Here is an 18,799-nt window from a genome sequence, read left to right as displayed (position 1 = left end):
GTTACTAAATCGAGGTTATTTCAATTTCAATGAATATGATTGCCGCGTATGCTTTTTACATAAAAAAGCAAAGGAAAAATAAATATATTGATATATTTACAGTAGTATAAGTTTCACCATGAGGACTGTACACGTCCGGACTTGTTTTACCTCGTTTTTGTTTCACAGAACAGTGAAAAAAATCGTGCATTTTATAAAGAATTGTTGTAAAGAAGAGGCTTCAACATTAAAATGGCAGTTTGATTTACGAGAAAAATTTTTGAAAGTTTTCAGAGACGTTTGAATCTGCAGCATTTGTGGCTTATGGTTGCATTGTTTTTTTACACGAAATCACCAAAATTTAATATCGACAATTTTTCGAGAATTGGGAATGGAGTGTTTAACCCTCCGTGTGCTATGCCGGAGTCATTCATCACCCGTGGGTAACAGATGGATAGGAATTTGTGGACAAATTTTAGTGCCAAATTCATAGCAAATTGTTTACCGGGTGCAGCGAAATATCCGCACGGGCCTGAAATGACTCCGGCATAGGGCAGAACTCGCAGAAGTCTAAGGGTCAATACTTTTTGGGTACATTGTATACGAATGATATTATACGTACACTTTCGAAATTTTAATGCGTGAACGGCCAATGTCAACGCTTCCATCCGTCATCGTCGACGTCGTTGAGAGACTTGAAATATTGCGGCGGCTACAATTCCGATGTGTAATTTGCGTAATAGAACAGAAAAATCAGATTGAAACGATAATCAATCCTATTCGATCAGGCTGATTGCTCGGATGATTGATGCGCACGTGGGTCGTATTTTCAGTGACACGTATCACCTATAGCCCCCATGACTAATTGAGCCAGGTGGGTAATAAGCCAAACCGCGAACGCGCGCACCGTACACGCTCGGAGCCATTCGTTGCAGTGCGGAGTCGATAAATCGTATCGTTTGCGAGATTAATTGGTTTTCGTTAGGTCAATGTCTCATGTAGTATGTATACGTAGTAGTGGATACTGCTGACCCAGTTTCTAGTCCGTTATTCCGAATAGATTTTTTCGTAGTCACTAATAAAGCGGCGGTGCTAACGTCTTGCTAGTGATCAGCGTGTTAATTCGGCGACTGTTCCAATCTTCGAACTACATAGTTTCATTCTCGCGGTTTGATACACAACGGTAACACCGATTTCACATTTTTTTTTCACTCGTCGGTTGATCATACGGCAAAGCTTAGAATTCTACATTCACAAAGAAACACCGAATTTGTAAATTGGAAATTTTTAGTTCATTAATGACGGACACATTTATACATATCGTTCATTCATAAGAAAAGTGACACAAATAAAAAATTTTTTAAATTATTTTTATCGATTCACTAGCTTCGAAGTCACTCTAACTTTTGACAGTCAAAACGTCACAACTCTAATTCAACCTTTCAACAATTATTCGTAGTAAAAACGACATAACTCGGAATATATTTATAAAGAAGATTATAATAATAAATATTATAATTGTTCTCTTGTAAAATTTCATTTTTTCGATCATTGTCACTTTTCTTATGAATGAACGATATACAGTGTTGTATAAATATAAATGTACAATTTACAAATATACAGCGTTGTATAAATATGTATATGTATACAATTTGTAAGTGCACTAAATATAAATACACTATAGAATTTATAAATGTACAGTATTATACAAATGTAAGTATACATTTTATAAATGTGCAAAATATATTGGTTGTAATAGTATTTCTTGATCAAAACGCTACATAACATTTCCATTTTAAAATCGGACGGAATAGCCAGGGACATATATCGGCCAGGAGATACTATTCTTTGATCCACACCGAACGTATACCCCGCGGAAGTGGGGATATTTCTGGGGCTTTTATAGGCTAGGCATTTGGGACATATATAGAGTAAACACTGTATTTACCATAAAATCTGTAACAAGGTTAAATAGAACATAGAAAGTTTCAAATTTTTGTATAGCACAGCAAGTCGTAACGATTCTGAACGAATGTACATATATTGAAATCTTTTGTAGAGTCAGAGTACAGTAAACAGACGTCATCCCCGAAGAGTAAAAGATAAAGACGTCACTGGATAATAATCCAAGAGCAACGAAACAGCTCCTCCGAGAAATTATTGCTCAGAAGACACATGACTTATCGATTATTACATCGCGCCTCCTCGGTCTATCACCACGAATTCGTTGGAATGCAAGCAACAATGCCCGTAAATAACATTCTTATCTTCCCAAGAAGAACATGCGGTACTTCCAGGTCCGGCGACGATCAATTACGTCGCATGATTTATACAAGCGTCGTCAAACCACGGTCAGCGTCGCGTCGGTGCTCTTCAGTAGCGCAGTCGTCGAGAAAGCGAATTGTAATCGGCACGGCTCCATCCATCGTGAGTCACTTCGCCAGATATTGATACTAATCGCAACCGTGATAAGCCGAGTGAAATATCGCCGGGTGAACCGAGATCGGATTTTTCTGGCACACGCCCCTCGTAGCTTCTCCTTTTTGCGGGAACCGATCCGTCTATGACTTAAGTTTCTCTACGATTACAGAGCGACGGGGTTTTAATTTAATCCTCGGCGGCGTTAAGGCTCGTAAACGAAACCGGTTGCATCCAGCCGCACTGCGAACGGAAAGCTTTCTCTCTCTCTTTCCCTCTCTCCCTCTCTCTCTCTCTCTCTCTCTCTCTCTCTCTCTCTCTCTCTCTCCACGCGCATTGCAAGCGTTGCACCGTTCCCATGGCAATTTTCCATTTCGCGAAAAAATTACCGCGGCTGCTGGTTCGCGAGGATTCAGCCGAGAGTCCTACTCGAAGGGATCAGTTCGATTGCGGAAAAATTCGCGAAATGATGCTCCCAATGATAATCCCAGACAGCTCGTAATGCAATAAGAACATCCTGTTTGGCAAGTGCGACCGATCTAGTTACACCTCGTTCCCTGCCGCCTTGTTTAGCATGAGAAACAGGTGGTGATCGAATTATTTTCACCTGATCCGAAAACGTGCGCGATCGAACACTTATTTTCTCCTGTCGGGTTTTAAGTGGAACTGACTTTCCATGCTTTGTGCCAACAATTTCCAAATATGCAGCGAAGGGTAATATACAAGGTGTCCTTAAAAATTCGGAAAACCTTGAAAGGGATGGTTCCTAGAGTCATTTGAAGTAGTTTTTTCCTTTACGAAAATGTTCTCCGCGGCCTCGTTAAGTAGTTACTAACGAAAAATACGGACCAATCAGAGCGCGGCTACAGCGGACGGATTCTGGCTCGGCCAATAGCAACGCTACGCTCAGCAGGATCAAGTCGCGCTTTGATTGGTCCGTGTTTTTTTTTTTTTTTGTTAATAACTCGAAAACAAAGCCACGGAGAACATTTTCGTAAAGAAAAAAGATATTTGAAATGACCTCAGGAACCACCCCTTTCAAGAATTTCCGACATTTTTGCAGACACCCTGTATATGTAGACTGAGGATTTTTGCGCGAAATAAAAATTGTCCGTAATGCAAGACACAAAAGCTACATTATCTCACTTCTTAATAATTTGAATAACACAACTGTTCTCCATTTTTGTCACATAAAACTATCAGAATTAAATATTGTCGATCGAAACGCACGTTTTTGTATTCACAAAGTAGAAATATATTTTGATTCGATATAAAATAATGCCACTTTTATACCGTTATTTTTTTCATTCATTTTAAACGTACAATTTTATTTTATCAGTATATTGACGCATTGTAATCTTTAATCCTTGAACTCCTGCGAGTTCTAGGCCTATGCCGGAGTCATTTCTGACCCACGCCGATATTTCGCTACAGTTTCCTTTCGATATAAGGCGGTGGCTGGGGACCGAATTTCGTCGTATTTCGAATGAAGAGGGGATACCGATTTTCTTATTTCGAAATAAAAAGCATCGTCTTATATCGGAATAGAATTGTACATATTGACGATCGCTCAAGCTTGTCCCCACCGCGATGGGTCACGAATGACTCCGGCATAGCATACGGAGGGTTAAACACTTTATCGCCCAAGCAATGCAAACAATGATTTTTGTTAACATTTCTCATTAATGACATCACAGTCTATGGATTAGCATTAATTTCCACGAAGCGGTGTACCGACTCTATTAGTAAATCAATTTGCAAAATAAAATTCTTTAATCGGTGATGGCGAACGCAAAGCGATTAGCAAAACGACGAACAATATTTATAACAAACCGGTATTCCATAAAAGCATTCCTTATCTGTTAAATCAAGGTGACTGGTTCCCGTCAGTATGATGCATACAATTTAGAAAATTACTAGTATTTTTTCCTAAAAAGAACGTTGTGGTATGTTTATGCGATCGACCTACTAAACCTGGATTTGAACTGTGTCAATAGGCGAGATTATGTATGCGTCCACATCCGGCAATACACAGTATCTAGTCTAGCTAGTCACTTACATCCTTCTTTGACACGCATAAGCGGAAAGGGGGACGTCGATCGATGATACTGGTTGCTAGTCATGCAATAGAGCTGACCGGTGCGAGCAATGTAAAATGGAAAGTGACGCAATTTTTAATTACTAGTCCCATGCTGTTAATAAATGCCTCGCATTTCAATTAATACTGGATAGAGAGAACGTTCAACATGTTTAACAAGCGTTTAATGGTTGACAAGTGTCAGTACATAAATTAAACACCATTGATGCTGACTGACAGTTCATTTTTAAGCTCATTCAATTTTCATTTTATTTATTGCTGCCTATTAAACCCGGAGACAAAAACGAAGATATTAGAAACGGTGGTACAGGAAATTAAATTTATCAGATGGAAGGAAATAAATAGTTGTAAAATGAGATTAGAATAATTGCTTTACGACTATAACCTTAATGATAACATTACGGCTATCGCTTGTTTATCGGAAGCTCAAAAGGAAATATTTTTATGCAATGTTTAATGGGAAAAAACAGAATCTGGTATCTGGAAATAAGAGAGTGATATTTTATTAAATACACATTAATAATCTAAAAATATATTTCATTCTGTGCAGTAACTGTTTTAAAATACGCTTACCCATTTTTGTCATAAATGCATAAAATCTTATGTCTGCTCATTACAAAAGCGAAAAAAGAAGTGTGGCAATTTCAAAACATCACGCTTCATCAAACAAAAGTTTTTACACACGTCCGATGCAACGGAAAAGTTCAAGAAGAACACATCAATTCCTGGCGTTATGCGATGATCCTGACCTTTCGACCAGGATACATCATCGCCCCCGGGGCTTTTATTCGTCACAATAGTGCTACATTAAAATCGTACGGACGCCCGCTTTTTTCCATTCTATTTTGTCCGTATCAATGTAGCAACAAAAACTCAACATTCAAATTATCCCGTTCCTGATCTCAAGCAAAACCGTTCGAGCAGATTAAAGGAAATTACCAGTAGATTGGTTCTCTTAAAATTATACGTGTTACCTTCAAACTGCGGACACGTCGCGTTTGATTCTTTTCCCGCGTGAACGTTAACTTCGCGTAGACTGCACATGCTGAAACCACCGTAATGCAAACAAACGAGACCAGTTTTGTTAAAAGAAATACCGATGCGGGTTCACGCTACCGTTATGTAAGTCTCAAAGTTAAATTGACATTGCAATACTTTTATGATTGTAAATTACTATTCCGTACTCGTTTGAGAACGCTTATGCCTAATGTTAATTGAAAACGAAGTGGCTTTAAATCTTTGTTTGCTTTTCTGAAGTAAGCTGCCTTCCGAGTTGTATTGGGCTTGCAAGAAATTCGCATACTTTTCAAATTAATTTTTACCATTTTTTTTTAATTGCACTTGTATTTTGCAAAATATCAAAGAAGTTCTTTAAATATATTGTTTCTCTACGTTATAATTTTTCTTTACCATCTTATTTTACAAGATACAAAATAATACATATGAGATACTTATTATAATGATACGTATAATACTTACTTCTTATTTTGTAGAATCAAACAGCAATTTTAAAGAGAAATGATAGAAATTGAGTCAATTAATTATACTTTAGATATATAATTATTTTTGAAAGTACTTGAAAGCATTGTTACACTATTTTCGACTTACTAAAATTATTGAAGCAAAAATCCGTTTTTATTCCATTTTCGTTGCTTATAATAAACAGAAAAATTTTACATAAAGATTCGCTTTAAGTATAATTATTACCTCGTCGATTAACAATTCATGTGTTCGCTATTTCAGTGAGGTATTTCCAACACGTCCAGGCTATGATCGAAACATTGTTATCGTCTCTACGAACTATGAAACGTGACCGCGCTACAATAAATGTTTATGAACATTACAAGCATTCCTATCGGGCAGAACTAATATTACAATTTATCGGCCTTTGTCAAGCACACATACATGAAACCGGCCTTCGATTCGTAAAATTTACACACCGTCGAACTCTTCATATCGGACTCACATGAACGATCAGGAAGAAGAAGATTCAAGGTCGAAGATCTCTCGCAGCTCTGACGGTGTATGATTACCTGTGCGAAGAGAACGAATCTGTTCTTAACAGTGGCATGCCGCTCATGGGCAAGGGACTTTCTTAAATCTCTTTTTGGATCGTTTTTTGTTCAGTTGGGTTAGTAGCATCTCGGCTAATAACAGCTTCAGTTAATTATCAATGATAAAAAATACCACCTATTATATCACATTTTTCACTTACCTTTCCCGACGTCGAGGATGTTCTGCATGTTCTGAAAATGTGCACACAAAACATGTTTTCGCCTTTGTTTTTTTTTTTCACTAATGGAACCGAAATGTTTTTTTTGCGTTAGTAAAATTTTAATTTTTCCCACACTTATTTGCATGTCACGTGTTGGGGATTCTTCTTTACATATTTTTCCCTTGCGCTGCATTTATGCATTGCGATATTTCGTACTGGCGTAATCGCTTGAAAAATTTATTGTTAATTGGTCTGTGTTGCAATCTGGACTTAAGATTTTACAAAGTGGTAGGTCATTGTAATGCAAAATTATGAAGCATACTGTAATTTCAATTTTCGTTATGAGCTGCAATAAATCAAAGTGCATTTAATGCATTTTTAATTACAATGTACAGTTGATAAATACCACGCACAAAAGGATAATCTTATCTGACAACAATTTTGAACCATTATAAAGAAAAGTATAAATACACAATGCTTACTAAAAATTTAGCAAGCACCAAACAGATCAATCTACGATTTAAAAATGATCAGAAATATTTACATATAAGCAATTTATATAGATGCGGTCTTTATAAACTTACTTCACTATTAGTAACAGTGCATAGCATATTGAAAAGTGAAATTGTGCTTTAATCGTTGCTACTGTCATTTAGATTCAAAATAAGATTCTATATTAACGAGAATAAATAACAACATTCCACAATAGTTTATTAGTAGTTATTGTTCGAATTCAGTGCTCCACAAGATGAACATCATTGAAAACGGTAAACTTTTGCTTTAATCCAAACTTGTATTGGCGTAAATGAATCTTTTATTATATTCTTTAACCATTCTAATGATTCTTGTAGAACAATCTGTAGTGTGCCTCGTAGCCCCCGATCAAATAATTCGAATTTCCCGTGGCCGTACCACGAAGCACATGTTTCCAAAATGCAAGAGAACAAAAACGACATGTACAAAATTAATTCAATTCACGCGATGACGTGACTGCAAGCCACAAAATCGCAATCGCGCGATTACAAGCGTGTCGTTTCCAGGGAACGTGTTAAAGATTCCTTTGTTTCGAGCGCATAGTGCGAAATCATGGCACGTACGAAATTGCAAAAATTTGCAACCAAACTCGTCTCGATCCGCTATTAGTTTAAACACACGCTACATAAGTGTACGGGCCATTCAATTTATGTAACGAAACGAATGTAGTTTGATGGTCCGGCAGCTGGATTCTGGAAAGAAGAAGATGAAAGTCGCTGCAGCCGAATCGCCGCGGTCGGCCTGGTTCCAGGAAGAAAGGGTATCCTAATAGCCATTGTTCCGATTGCCGAAAGTAAAGGAAGTTTCGACGGCGTTTCTTTTCTTTTTGTTGTTCCGATATTAACGGAACGTCGTTAACCCCGAGGGACCTCTTCGTGGTAGAGAGTAGAGTATCGAAGGGTAGAGGGGACCGTACGTATAAAGGAGGAAGCCCCGCGATCCGGGGGCTCAGTACCGTTCAAAGATGCAGGCTGCTGAGATGCTGTGTGGTACCAGGGTCTACCATCTTGTGTTCCTAATATCACTCGCTATTGGTTATGTCCGTGAGTAACAGGAATGATTCGAAACTCCCGCGTACGAGTCGAGCGTGATTCCGAAATCTGGTGTTTCATTGTTAAGTCGTCGCCGACGCGACGCGACGGTGAGCAAGTGTTATGCTCTGTGGAAAAAAAGAGTATGCCCCGTTAACAGAAACTGTTTTGTGCGCGCTAGGGGAGCATCTGCGATTGATCCCCGAGATGAATTATGCTCGCGCGGTTTATGGAAACGTTTGCTATCGCGGCTGGCGATCGTACCAGCGCTCTAGGTGATAGGGAAATGTGTGTAGGTTAAAGGGGTTACGCGCGTCTGGGTACACTCTAATGGATAAAATTCTGGGACACCGTGAGAATTGTTGGGCTCCGCGTTGCATTTAAAATAAACGACGTGGAAACGGAGACGTTCATTTCCATACTGCAACTCCTTTACGAATTAAACGAATCATATAAATTTTTTATTTGAACAAAATTGTGTCGCTATCATTGAAATTAGTGCAATGTAATTAAACGGAACTGTTATTTACTATATATTAATGAATAATTAATGCAAACCTGACCGTTAACTGGTGCAATTACATTAGTGGAGGAAATTATAAAACAACTTGAAAATTATCGGAATAAAGACTTCGTGTCGTATTAATATTGAGCAGCATCGTATGTGAAACAAAATTATTTATTTGTAAACAACACCTTCACAAATTAATAGTAGAACTAGTTTTCAATTTAAACAAAAACAATAGAGTCGTACTTGGACGACTTGGTTAAAAACATTTAACACCAGCAATAGCATTAATATTATTATTCAAGGACAACGTCATTTATTATTCTATTTGCCGTCTTCGTATATTATTCTACTGAGTTTATTCCATGATTGTAATAGTATTTATTATTATTCTGATAATATTCATGTTTTTAAGATATGCTGGGAAAACTGAAAACGATATTTGTGTTCAGTTGCAAAACACTTTTTAATGTCTACTGTGTGAATAACTGCATCCTTGCACTGAGATAGGAATTTTTGTTCAATCATCCTACTGACATAGTTCTGAATTTGTTTTGTAATTATTTGTAATGAACCGATAGTCTTCATAGGATGCTTGTGGGATCGTCAACAAATTTAATTTCAGACTTTCACTATAAGGATCCTGCTATTATCGTTAGAGAGCTTCCGCTATACTGTAAATAGTTATGCTATCTTGATCAGCAAGCAATAATGATTTTCAGTGGTAAGTGATGAGAACTTCAACGATGAAAACAAAAGTGAAATGAAAGGCCTGATGGCTGAGAATATTATTATCATTGTGTTAACAAGAGATCAAATTTATGCAAATGAAATACATTAAAATTCATCCGACAACAAACTCAGAACTGTATCAGTAAAATAAATGCAGAGAACTTCGTATATCCGAATGCTGAAGTTAAAGTTCAGTAAGAGTGGAATTGTTAAAAAATAGTGCACGTAAAATTAGTAGAAAGTATTTTAGTTAGAGTAAAAATATTCAAAAATATTTTAGACAGGGTAAAATTATTAAAAAATGTTTTAGCTAAAATATTGTCGTTCCTATATGCACGTAACCCTTTTATGTTTGTTTTTAACGTGTGTTCGACCAAATGAAATACGAACTGACTTGTAAAAGCATAAAACAGGGTGACCCAAAAATGTTGTACTTCCTTGAATGAGGCGATTCCTGACGCAATATGAAGTAACTTTTTCCTTTGCGAAAATGTTCTTCGCGGCTTCGTTAAGGAGTTATCAACGAAAACCACAGACCAATCAGAGCGCTGATATAACAGGCGAATTCTGACTCAGCCAATGCCAACGCTACGCTCAGCAGGAGCTGTCGCTGAGCCAGGATCCCTCTGCTATAGCCGCGCTCTGATTGGTCCGTATTTCTCGTTAATAACTCCTTAACAAAGCCACGAAGAACATTTTCGCAACGGAAAAAAATTACTTCAAATAATCTCAGGAATTATCCCTTTTAAGGAAGTACAACATTTTTGGGACAGCCAGTATATTTAGTATCGTCACTGATCAAAATATTTTACTATCGTTGATTTGATCGAATCACACATAAACATTTAAATAAATCAATTATCCATTTATAATCTATATAATAGTCTAATAGAAAATCAAATTAAATTAGTAATAATTAGTAAAATTAGAATAAATTAAATTACTCGCGATCCCTTGACATTGCAATAATGCGAGCACAATATCGACAAATGGTGTGCATTCAAAAATTAAAAATACTTGAAATTCTTAAAAAATAGCACAGTTTCTTCCAAGTTCAAAATTAAATGATTTAAAGGCGTTTGAATAAAAACATTACTCCGCTTTTCGATTGAATAACTCGTACACTCCTACGCGATGAACTTAAACGTAGGTTTTATTTGATCCGAATACCTTACAGATTCATTTCCGATACAAATATTACCCAGCATCCCAGGTTACATCCCAGTGTACATAAGGCATGGGGATCAGCCTTTGGAAGAAATAAACCCCGCGTTAGCGGAGGCGTTCCATGAAGGATCGCACTCACGGAAGGTAATTTGACTCTGTCGTAATTTCAAATGCACATACCTTAATACGTTACCTACTGAAAACCTATTAACACGTTCTCCGTCGACTCGAACAACCACAAAAATTAGATGCATTCAAAACTGATGAAATATTTGAAAAAATGAAAATGTTTCATATTTCTGATATTAATTCTCTTAATTATAAAAACAATTGTAGATTTAATTATTAGTATAATATTAATTGTAGATTTACTGTTGTTGTCACACTCATACTATAAACACAAAAATAAATTTTGTAAGTCTGATTAATTATAATTATAGTTGTAGGTTTACTCTATCGATTCTTTTGCATTTCATAGATTGTAAACAAACTTATTATATCTGCTAAATAAACCATTTGGTTTAAGTTTAAAACATTAATAAATTAACAAACTTGTTACACTCATACTGTAAACACAAAAATGAATGTTTAAGTCTGAACTTTATTAATTATAATTATAATTGTAGATTTACTCTCGCAATACTCTGGCATTATAAGGAAAGTTACACTCATTTTGTAAACGAAAAAATTAATTTTTATTTGAATTTAATTCGACAAAATATATTTGCCATCCAAAAGCCAGTTTTCACCCCTTTAATATGAACGATGAGCTCTAATAGAAATATACTCGTTAAGATCTGAAGATGGCACTTCGAATGCTTGTCAATGATTACTCTCTTATCGTAAAATAATATAGCGTACAGACTACACACACAAACTTTCCAAATTCCGAAATCAATTTCTTCAGTAGCCAATTAAGTGTTTCGACATTGCATTACAGGCCACCGTTTTACCTAATGTTAACGGTCCCACAGATATCAGTTTAGAGCAAGAGGAAGCGCCCAAAAACAAAATAGAGGCAATACATATTAGACAAGCTGAAATCAATGATTCTTCGGAAGACGAAAAAAGCAATGATCCAACAAAAAAGGACACCGACGCAGAACCATTAAAACAGAAACCAACCTCGGAACCAGTGGTGAAGGTACAAATCTTCATTTATTTCCTGCCCGTCAATTTCGACTAGCCTTCGCGTCGAATTTTCGAATTTTTTCACACCTGAAATGCTTTCGCTAACAAGACTGGATGGTATGTCATGGCTATTGTATGCACACCCGCAATAATCGACGTGACAGTTCCAAGAAGCACGGTCGGCTTGTTGAATATACTATGTCCATAGCTTCTGCACGCGTACACATTTTTTTGCGAATGAATCTTCGCGTACAATGGCTAATCGAACGATGAAATCAGTGACTCACCGAATCGATTGTCCTTTTAAGTCATTGTATCATATCGTATTAATAGTACTAATCTAACAACGTCGGCGAATATTCTGCATAACTTTTACGCACGCCGTTTCATCAACAGTGGAAAAAACAAGAATGAATCGCAAAGTATTCAAAGTTATGCATACGACGTATACAGTGGATTTAAAAAGTATTTGAACACTACATTTTCCATTCTCAATATTTGAATTGTAATAATTACGTTAAACAAACAAATAGTACAGTAATGGACTCGTTTTAAAGTTTGAAGCTTCTACTATCGCAATTCTTCGTTCATTGTTATCCAAGATATTTTTTCATGATTCAGCGACTGGGACACTTATTTGTCCAAAATGTTACAACTTGAAAAGTCTGTAAAAATATTAAACAATTTTTCTCGTTACCAAAACTACCGTAGATTGAAAGATTGAATGAATGCTTAAAACTTGATCTACGATTTTTTTCTAGTCGATTTATTGAGCTTTGAATGAAAGGTGTAATTATACCCTTGCAATACATCGTGCAGGAAAAAAATCGTCAATTAAGTTTTAATCCGTTGTTGTAAACGAGAAGATTCAATCTTTAAATCTGTAATAGGTTCATTTAGAAAGAAAATTAATACTTTTTTAACGAAATTATCCTAGGTCAAGTATTGGCAATTTCTTGAGAATCGGAAAAATGTTTAAATAAAAAAAAAGAAGAAAATTTAGAAAATTTTTGGATCCAGTATAACTCTATACAAGTGAATATTTTAATTAACAATGTGAAGCTATTTTGTCAATTAAAATTGTTACGTAATTCGAGCTCCGCGCAATAACGTATTTCTAAATTTTTGTAATAAAGTTGAAGAAGTATTAACAAGCTTGTTAGATGACTGAATAGAGATGGAAATTCAGTGTGCAATGATCTCGAATATATTTAATTTTTTTTTCATATTGCAATCATTAGGATTTTATGCATTTACGTCAAAAATGCAAATACAAATGTCATTAGAAGAATTTACGGATATTGCTATACTATTCTCGACTTATTAAAATTGTTAAAACAAATAAGTACTTGGGCTATTTTTTTTTTTTTAATGAAGATCCGGAGTCTAGTGACCATTATCCACTATACACTAATTCATTGCGTCGATGAAGCTTCGGTTATGCGTATGACTAAATAAGATTGGCTCACATGTCCTTAATTTATTGATTGTCTCTATCATTCCTGAAAGCCGACAGTAATGTTCAAATAATAGGACAGGTTTTTACAGAATTACGTAAAAGCAATCAAATAGCCAAGTCATATCCACTCATAAACGCATTCATAGAATATTCAAGTAGGGCCTCGTGGGGAACAATATTAAACGATTTTTTTTATTTGTTTTTATAAGAATAAGTAATCCCCTGTTCGATTATATTATGAATTTCGAACCACCTATATAATTAAATGATTTCTGAAATATTTAACGTGTGCTGAAGATATATGCAAAATTTGAGTTAGATTGCCACAGTAATTTTTAAGATACCGTGGCAATTGTTTTTAAAAACGTGATTGAAATTTAAATTTCACAATGGTCTAGTTTTGATGTAAATAAAAAAAAAAAAAATTAAAAACATTTTTTATGCAAAAAGAATCAATTTTTTGGACCTGTTACACTAGACTGCACCGGTTAATCAAAGAATATCTTGACCTTCAAACTTTTCAACTATGCCAACCAAGGTTCCAAAGATTTTTTAAAAACTTGAATCTTTTAAATATTAAACCTAAAAACAAACGTTTTATTTTCAAGCTCCTTCCATTAACGGAAGAAGAGAAAAACGTTCTGGAGAAACTGCGAGTCGAACTGAAGGAGGAATTGGAAAATTCAGACGACAAGCATGATTCCAATAAAGTTCCGTCGAACGATAAAGATAAACTAGACGAAGTTACCGACGAGATGCCGCATCTTCATCTTCTCGAATCCAAGGCGACACATTTCGCGCACGAAGATGCTTCTGCACCCTCGGACAAGAAGCCTGTGAAGGAACAACCATTTCCGAGTATACTGTCGAACGTCCGGAAAGTCGTTGTTCCACCGGAAGTGCTGCATCAACTAGAAGCGGAGCGAGCAGATAATCAATCGTTAGAAGAGAAATCGAAATAATAAAATATTCTATCCATAGTGAGACTTGTTTCTAGCAATACGAACGCTCTAGAATTTTGTGATACGTACTTGTTTAGTAGATCGTGCGAGTTAATTTTTATTACAAAGTATTAAGAGTCAAATCACTTTATTGTAAGTTATTACTGATTATTTCTATATATAAAGTATTATTAAACATAGAATATTACTGGAACTCTTACTTCATCAAACTGTAACACGAAATCGAAAACATGTAATTTATGATGGATTAAAATCGAATAAAACGTTCGAAAATTTGTTACAATCAATAAAATCAAATTTATTCAGTTACAAAACAAAGAAAAAAGAAACTACAAATGCTGTGTACATACAATACGTCCACGTGTCAAACCCCGTCGGCAACAGATAACGGATTCGATGTTATCACCGGGTATACGAACGTCCCACGAAATAGGATACAAACGGGCCGATAATTTCTTATCGATTCCTTTCGTCCGGATTGACTTTTCTCTCATCGGAAACCGAGTCCCGCGACTCGATTCTGTAATCGTTGTTAGGCACATTTAAAACCAATAGAGCTGGTATCACACTCAACTCGTTGCTTCTAGAAACCTTCCGAGTCTGCACCACGTTTTTAAAAACATCCTCGTTGACGTTCATGTCCAGATACGGGCGCCTGTCCTGAAAAAACCTCGTGCTCGACAAGACAAAGGTCTTGTTGTGAAATTTGCACACGAAGGCTGGCAGTTTCCGTTTGGCTTCGGCTATGTAAACATCGCGAATCGCTCGACAATGGACGTTCGGTGACTTCAAGTCTTTCTTCGAAGAGCCCACGAAATTTCCGCGTCCATAGTGATCTTCGTTTACTTCCAGTTTCTCAATGCCAAAATGTTCGTTCCATGCGCCGGGGAAAACTGAAGTCTTCGAATTTTGATCCCTTTCTTCAGCCACGTGAACTTTAGCGATTTTGGATAAAGAGAAAATCAAGCATAACTGTTTCGTCTCGTAAGGGCAACGGTTGTTTCCACTCGTCTTCGGATTCCTTTCGCTGGAGCCTCCTCGCAAGGTATCACCGTTCATTGTTTTACTTGTTAATCGTTTAAGATCAATTAGTCCGTGTCCGTGAGCTCCGTTCGCATGAGGATCCGTTGTCGATGTAGCGTTCTTAGAGTTGATCTCGAGAATTCCGTCTTGTGTCATGTGACTTTTGCAGAGGGACACTATGTGTGCCAATAATGCGACGAAGAAAAGTCGCTTGAGAAGCATTCTAACTGCTGTCCACGTTGTGCCCTTTCGTTCAGGTACCGTTTCTTCTGTAGACCGACTGGTTCCCGTGTAGAACAGCCCTCGTAACAGTCTGATGGACACTGACTGCGACGGAAAAAAACAATGTTCCTGTGAGCGCACAGCCGAGCAAGGTGCACCGGGACAGAAGATTGGCCCGTTCCCGTCTGCGTTCGTTCATTTCGTGTGCGCTGGCCTTATCTCCTGTTTAGACATTGCTCGAATACCGTCAAATTCTGACCTATCTTTCGAGGAATTTCTCTTCAACTTTGATCCTGCGGCGCGGAGATGCGACCAGGCTGTTTGTCTTTTCCGGATAAAACAGAGACGTTCGTTAGTTTAATGTAACATCAGTTTTAAAAGTTCGGAATAACGAGAAAGTATGCGTCTACAGTCGGGAACAAAATTAAGCGGACATTCTTTAAAAACTAATAACTTTTTTGAAAGTGGACCAGACAACTTGAGTTTTTGTTTTTAGAAGTAGAAGGACTAGTTGAAATTGCTATTCCACTGAATTTCGAAGAAGAAAATAAAGGTCATAATTTTCAACTTTCTTATCTGTTAAGTAAGTTAATAAAGTTATTAGTTGTAAATGGTGTCCACTTAATTTTGTCCCCGATTGTGTATTACTAAGAAAGCATGCATTTTACATGGGTGAAAATAAAAAGAATGTATGCATTTATAATAATGAGGATATGTGCACTTTCATTATTTTGGTGAGAAAGAATTTTGATGATATTTGGAATATTCATAAGTTTTGTTGTGCTGATGAAGGTATTGTGAAATTATTTATACCGATTTCGTACATATATGTTTTTACGGCATTGTAAATTGTAAAATGAATAACGTCATTCATTGGTTTTTCTGAAATTGAAGTATAAAAGAAAAGTTTAAAAAAATATAAATGTGTGAACATTTTTCAACAGACGTCGTTTAATCGAAACAATTTCGACAATCTTTTATATTATGATAGTATTTCAAATAATCTTTTATTATATTCTCGATAAAAGTTTTTGCTCAGTCACTTGATAAAAAATTACAAAAATGTTTACGAAATAGGGGAATCAAATACAGAAATAAAAATTCCATTAAAGAGCTTCATTACAATAAAATAAACGTTTATTTGTAACATACTGTAGAAATAAAAGCATAATCAATCAGTTTTGTTATTAAAAGAACGAATATTTATTTCAAGTACGTTATAGTTATACATAAAAATATGAATGCATTGTTAACTACACAGTAGGACATTTCCGCAACCGAATTTGAAGGCTACTGCCCTCGTGTTGCATTGTTCCAAACTACACACAACAAAATTTTGAAAATTTAGTATTAAAAATTTAGTACTGAAAATGTTTAGATTACTTAAAATGAATGTATAATTACGAATATTGAGGTTACATATAAAATAGCATTTTAAAAAATTTAAATTCATACAAACAAAAGCCGATAACATTATGTATATAGGTGGTGACGCTACTAGCGCGGCACACGTGCGCAATGTGATGTCAACAATTTGTAACGTAATATGTGAGACGTGCGTTTTCTATAGCACGTAATCGAAGAAAATATGTATATTTTATGATCGCATCCTTACTAATGTCATGATGGTGTTATTCTCTGTGTAATTTCGAATAGTAAGCGAGAATATCGTTGCGGAAAGTTGTTCACTAAAGCTAACTTATGTGACGGCAAATATAATTTCTGCATTTTGTCAACGTTCTGACGGACGTCTGTTTGTCTTCCATTTATAAGAGAAATTTCATGAAATTTCGGATAAGAATTAATACCTCGTATTGTGAAACGGTGTTAAACGCGCAGTATTAAAATGTTACTTAACCTCAAAATTGTCTAGCTTTGCTGATTAATTCTTTCTTTCCCACCGTATATCGACGAATACGAAGCAGTTATAAATTTTGAAAAATATGGCGGGTCAACAACATCCTTTCCCTTCTGGGTTTCCTAATGTACAGCAATCTGCAATGCGAACACAGTTCGGTGGAGGACAGATGGTGTCAGGTTTAATGGGGCCTCAACAAGGTGGTGTGTATGTTACTATAAGAAATAATTAAATGGTATATGTCAATTTTAACGTTGGTGATGTATATTGATGTAGGTATGGTGAGTCCTCAACAATTTGGTGTTGGCGTAGGAGTAGGAGTTGGTGTAGGTGGTGTAGGTACAAACGCTATGGGTATACCTAGTACTCAGCAAGTATTAGCACAACAACAGCAACAACAACAGTCTGTTGCTATGCAACAACAGATGCAGCAGATGCAACAACAACAATTACAATTGCAGCAGCAGCAACAGGCTGCTATGGCGCAGCAGAGTAATCAAACAAGTAATCAAGCCACTATCCCACAAACACCTGTGCCGCCTACGCAGCCACCGCCGCAACAACAACAAACTAAAGAATTCAATACTGCCAGTTTATGCAGATTTGGACAAGAAACTGTTCAGGATATTGTCAGCCGTACTTTAGAAGTGTTTCAGACATTAAAAGTCTTGCAACCACCAAATGGTATTTAGTAGAGCTGTACGAGATCCCAAAAATGTCAGGTTGGGACAGGTCAAGAATTTTATTTACAAGGATATCCAACCCTGATCGGGACGACCATCAGGTACCCGACATTTTTGGGTTCTCGCATACCTCTAGTATTTAGAATTCAATTGATTTGTCTAATATAAATCGTGTTTTGTTCTACTATTTAAACAAATTTTAAAATTTCAGGAATGGCTCAAGGAACCAGTTTAGCCAATGAGAAGAAGAATAAAGTGCAAGAGCAACTAAGAACGCTAAAACTGTTGTTCAAACGTTTAAGACTGATTTATGAAAAATGCAATGAAAGCTGCCAATTGCAAGGTATGGAGTATACACACATAGAAAGTTTAATTCCTTTGAAAGAAGAATGGGACATGAAGTCTGATGAGAAAAAGACATCGGAGGCTTACAGACTTGCATGTGAAGAAAGTAAAGAAATTATGGAGGTAAGTTGTGATTTTAAATGCAAAACAGAGAATGAATTATTAAATTTCATGCGTTACACAATCGCATTTATTCTTTCCAGCAAGTTGTATTAAAAAATAGGCATCTCAAGGAAATCATTGATCATTTACGACGTATTATTTCCGAAATAAACACAATGTTAAATATGCGACGATCTTAAACTACGAATTGTACATAAATATTTGTATAAGTTATTATAAAAATGCATTTAAAAAAGAAATAACAATTTATTTCCTATGCAAAGTAAGATTGTTACTTACTTATTACTTGCTTGTTATACCATATCCATGTG

General features: G+C 36.1%; 3 protein-coding genes across 5 annotated transcripts; 2 read left to right on the top strand and 1 right to left on the bottom strand.

Moving 5' to 3' along the window:
* The first annotated feature begins 8,130 nt into the window (after positions 1-8,130).
* LOC143365628 (uncharacterized) lies at positions 8,131-14,427 on the top strand. 2 transcript variants are annotated; one of them, XM_076805978.1, is made up of 4 exons: positions 8,131-8,287; positions 10,693-10,826; positions 11,623-11,826; positions 13,881-14,427. In XM_076805978.1, exons 1-4 carry the CDS (start codon positions 8,209-8,211, stop codon positions 14,232-14,234), a joined length of 771 nt encoding a protein of 256 aa, XP_076662093.1. In that variant the 5' UTR covers positions 8,131-8,208; the 3' UTR covers positions 14,235-14,427. The 2 variants fall into 2 exon arrangements, with proteins under 2 accessions (XP_076662093.1, XP_076662092.1); XM_076805977.1 differs by having other exon boundaries at positions 8,268-8,385.
* A 129-nt stretch (positions 14,428-14,556) lies between these two features.
* LOC143362068 (uncharacterized) lies at positions 14,557-15,479 on the bottom strand. The gene has a single exon (XM_076801907.1). The coding sequence runs from the start codon at positions 15,477-15,479 to the stop codon at positions 14,691-14,693; it is 789 nt and encodes a 262-aa protein (XP_076658022.1). The 3' UTR covers positions 14,557-14,690.
* Positions 15,480-17,400: 1,921 nt separating this feature from the next.
* Positions 17,401-18,720, top strand: LOC143365627 (mediator of RNA polymerase II transcription subunit 30). Of its 2 annotated transcripts, none has more exons than XM_076805975.1 (4): positions 17,401-17,540; positions 17,614-18,021; positions 18,232-18,488; positions 18,569-18,720. In XM_076805975.1, exons 1-4 carry the CDS (start codon positions 17,423-17,425, stop codon positions 18,665-18,667), a joined length of 882 nt encoding a protein of 293 aa, XP_076662090.1. In that variant the 5' UTR covers positions 17,401-17,422; the 3' UTR covers positions 18,668-18,720. The 2 variants fall into 2 exon arrangements, with proteins under 2 accessions (XP_076662090.1, XP_076662091.1); XM_076805976.1 differs by having other exon boundaries at positions 17,414-17,537.
* The last annotated feature ends 79 nt before the right edge of the window (positions 18,721-18,799 follow it).

Source organism: Halictus rubicundus, chromosome 2, assembly GCF_050948215.1.
Source record: "Halictus rubicundus isolate RS-2024b chromosome 2, iyHalRubi1_principal, whole genome shotgun sequence".
In the NCBI taxonomy this organism is placed as follows: domain Eukaryota; kingdom Metazoa; phylum Arthropoda; class Insecta; order Hymenoptera; family Halictidae; genus Halictus; species Halictus rubicundus.
Note: the sequence above shows the minus strand (reverse complement) of the source record. Positions and strands in the feature narration are given on the sequence as shown.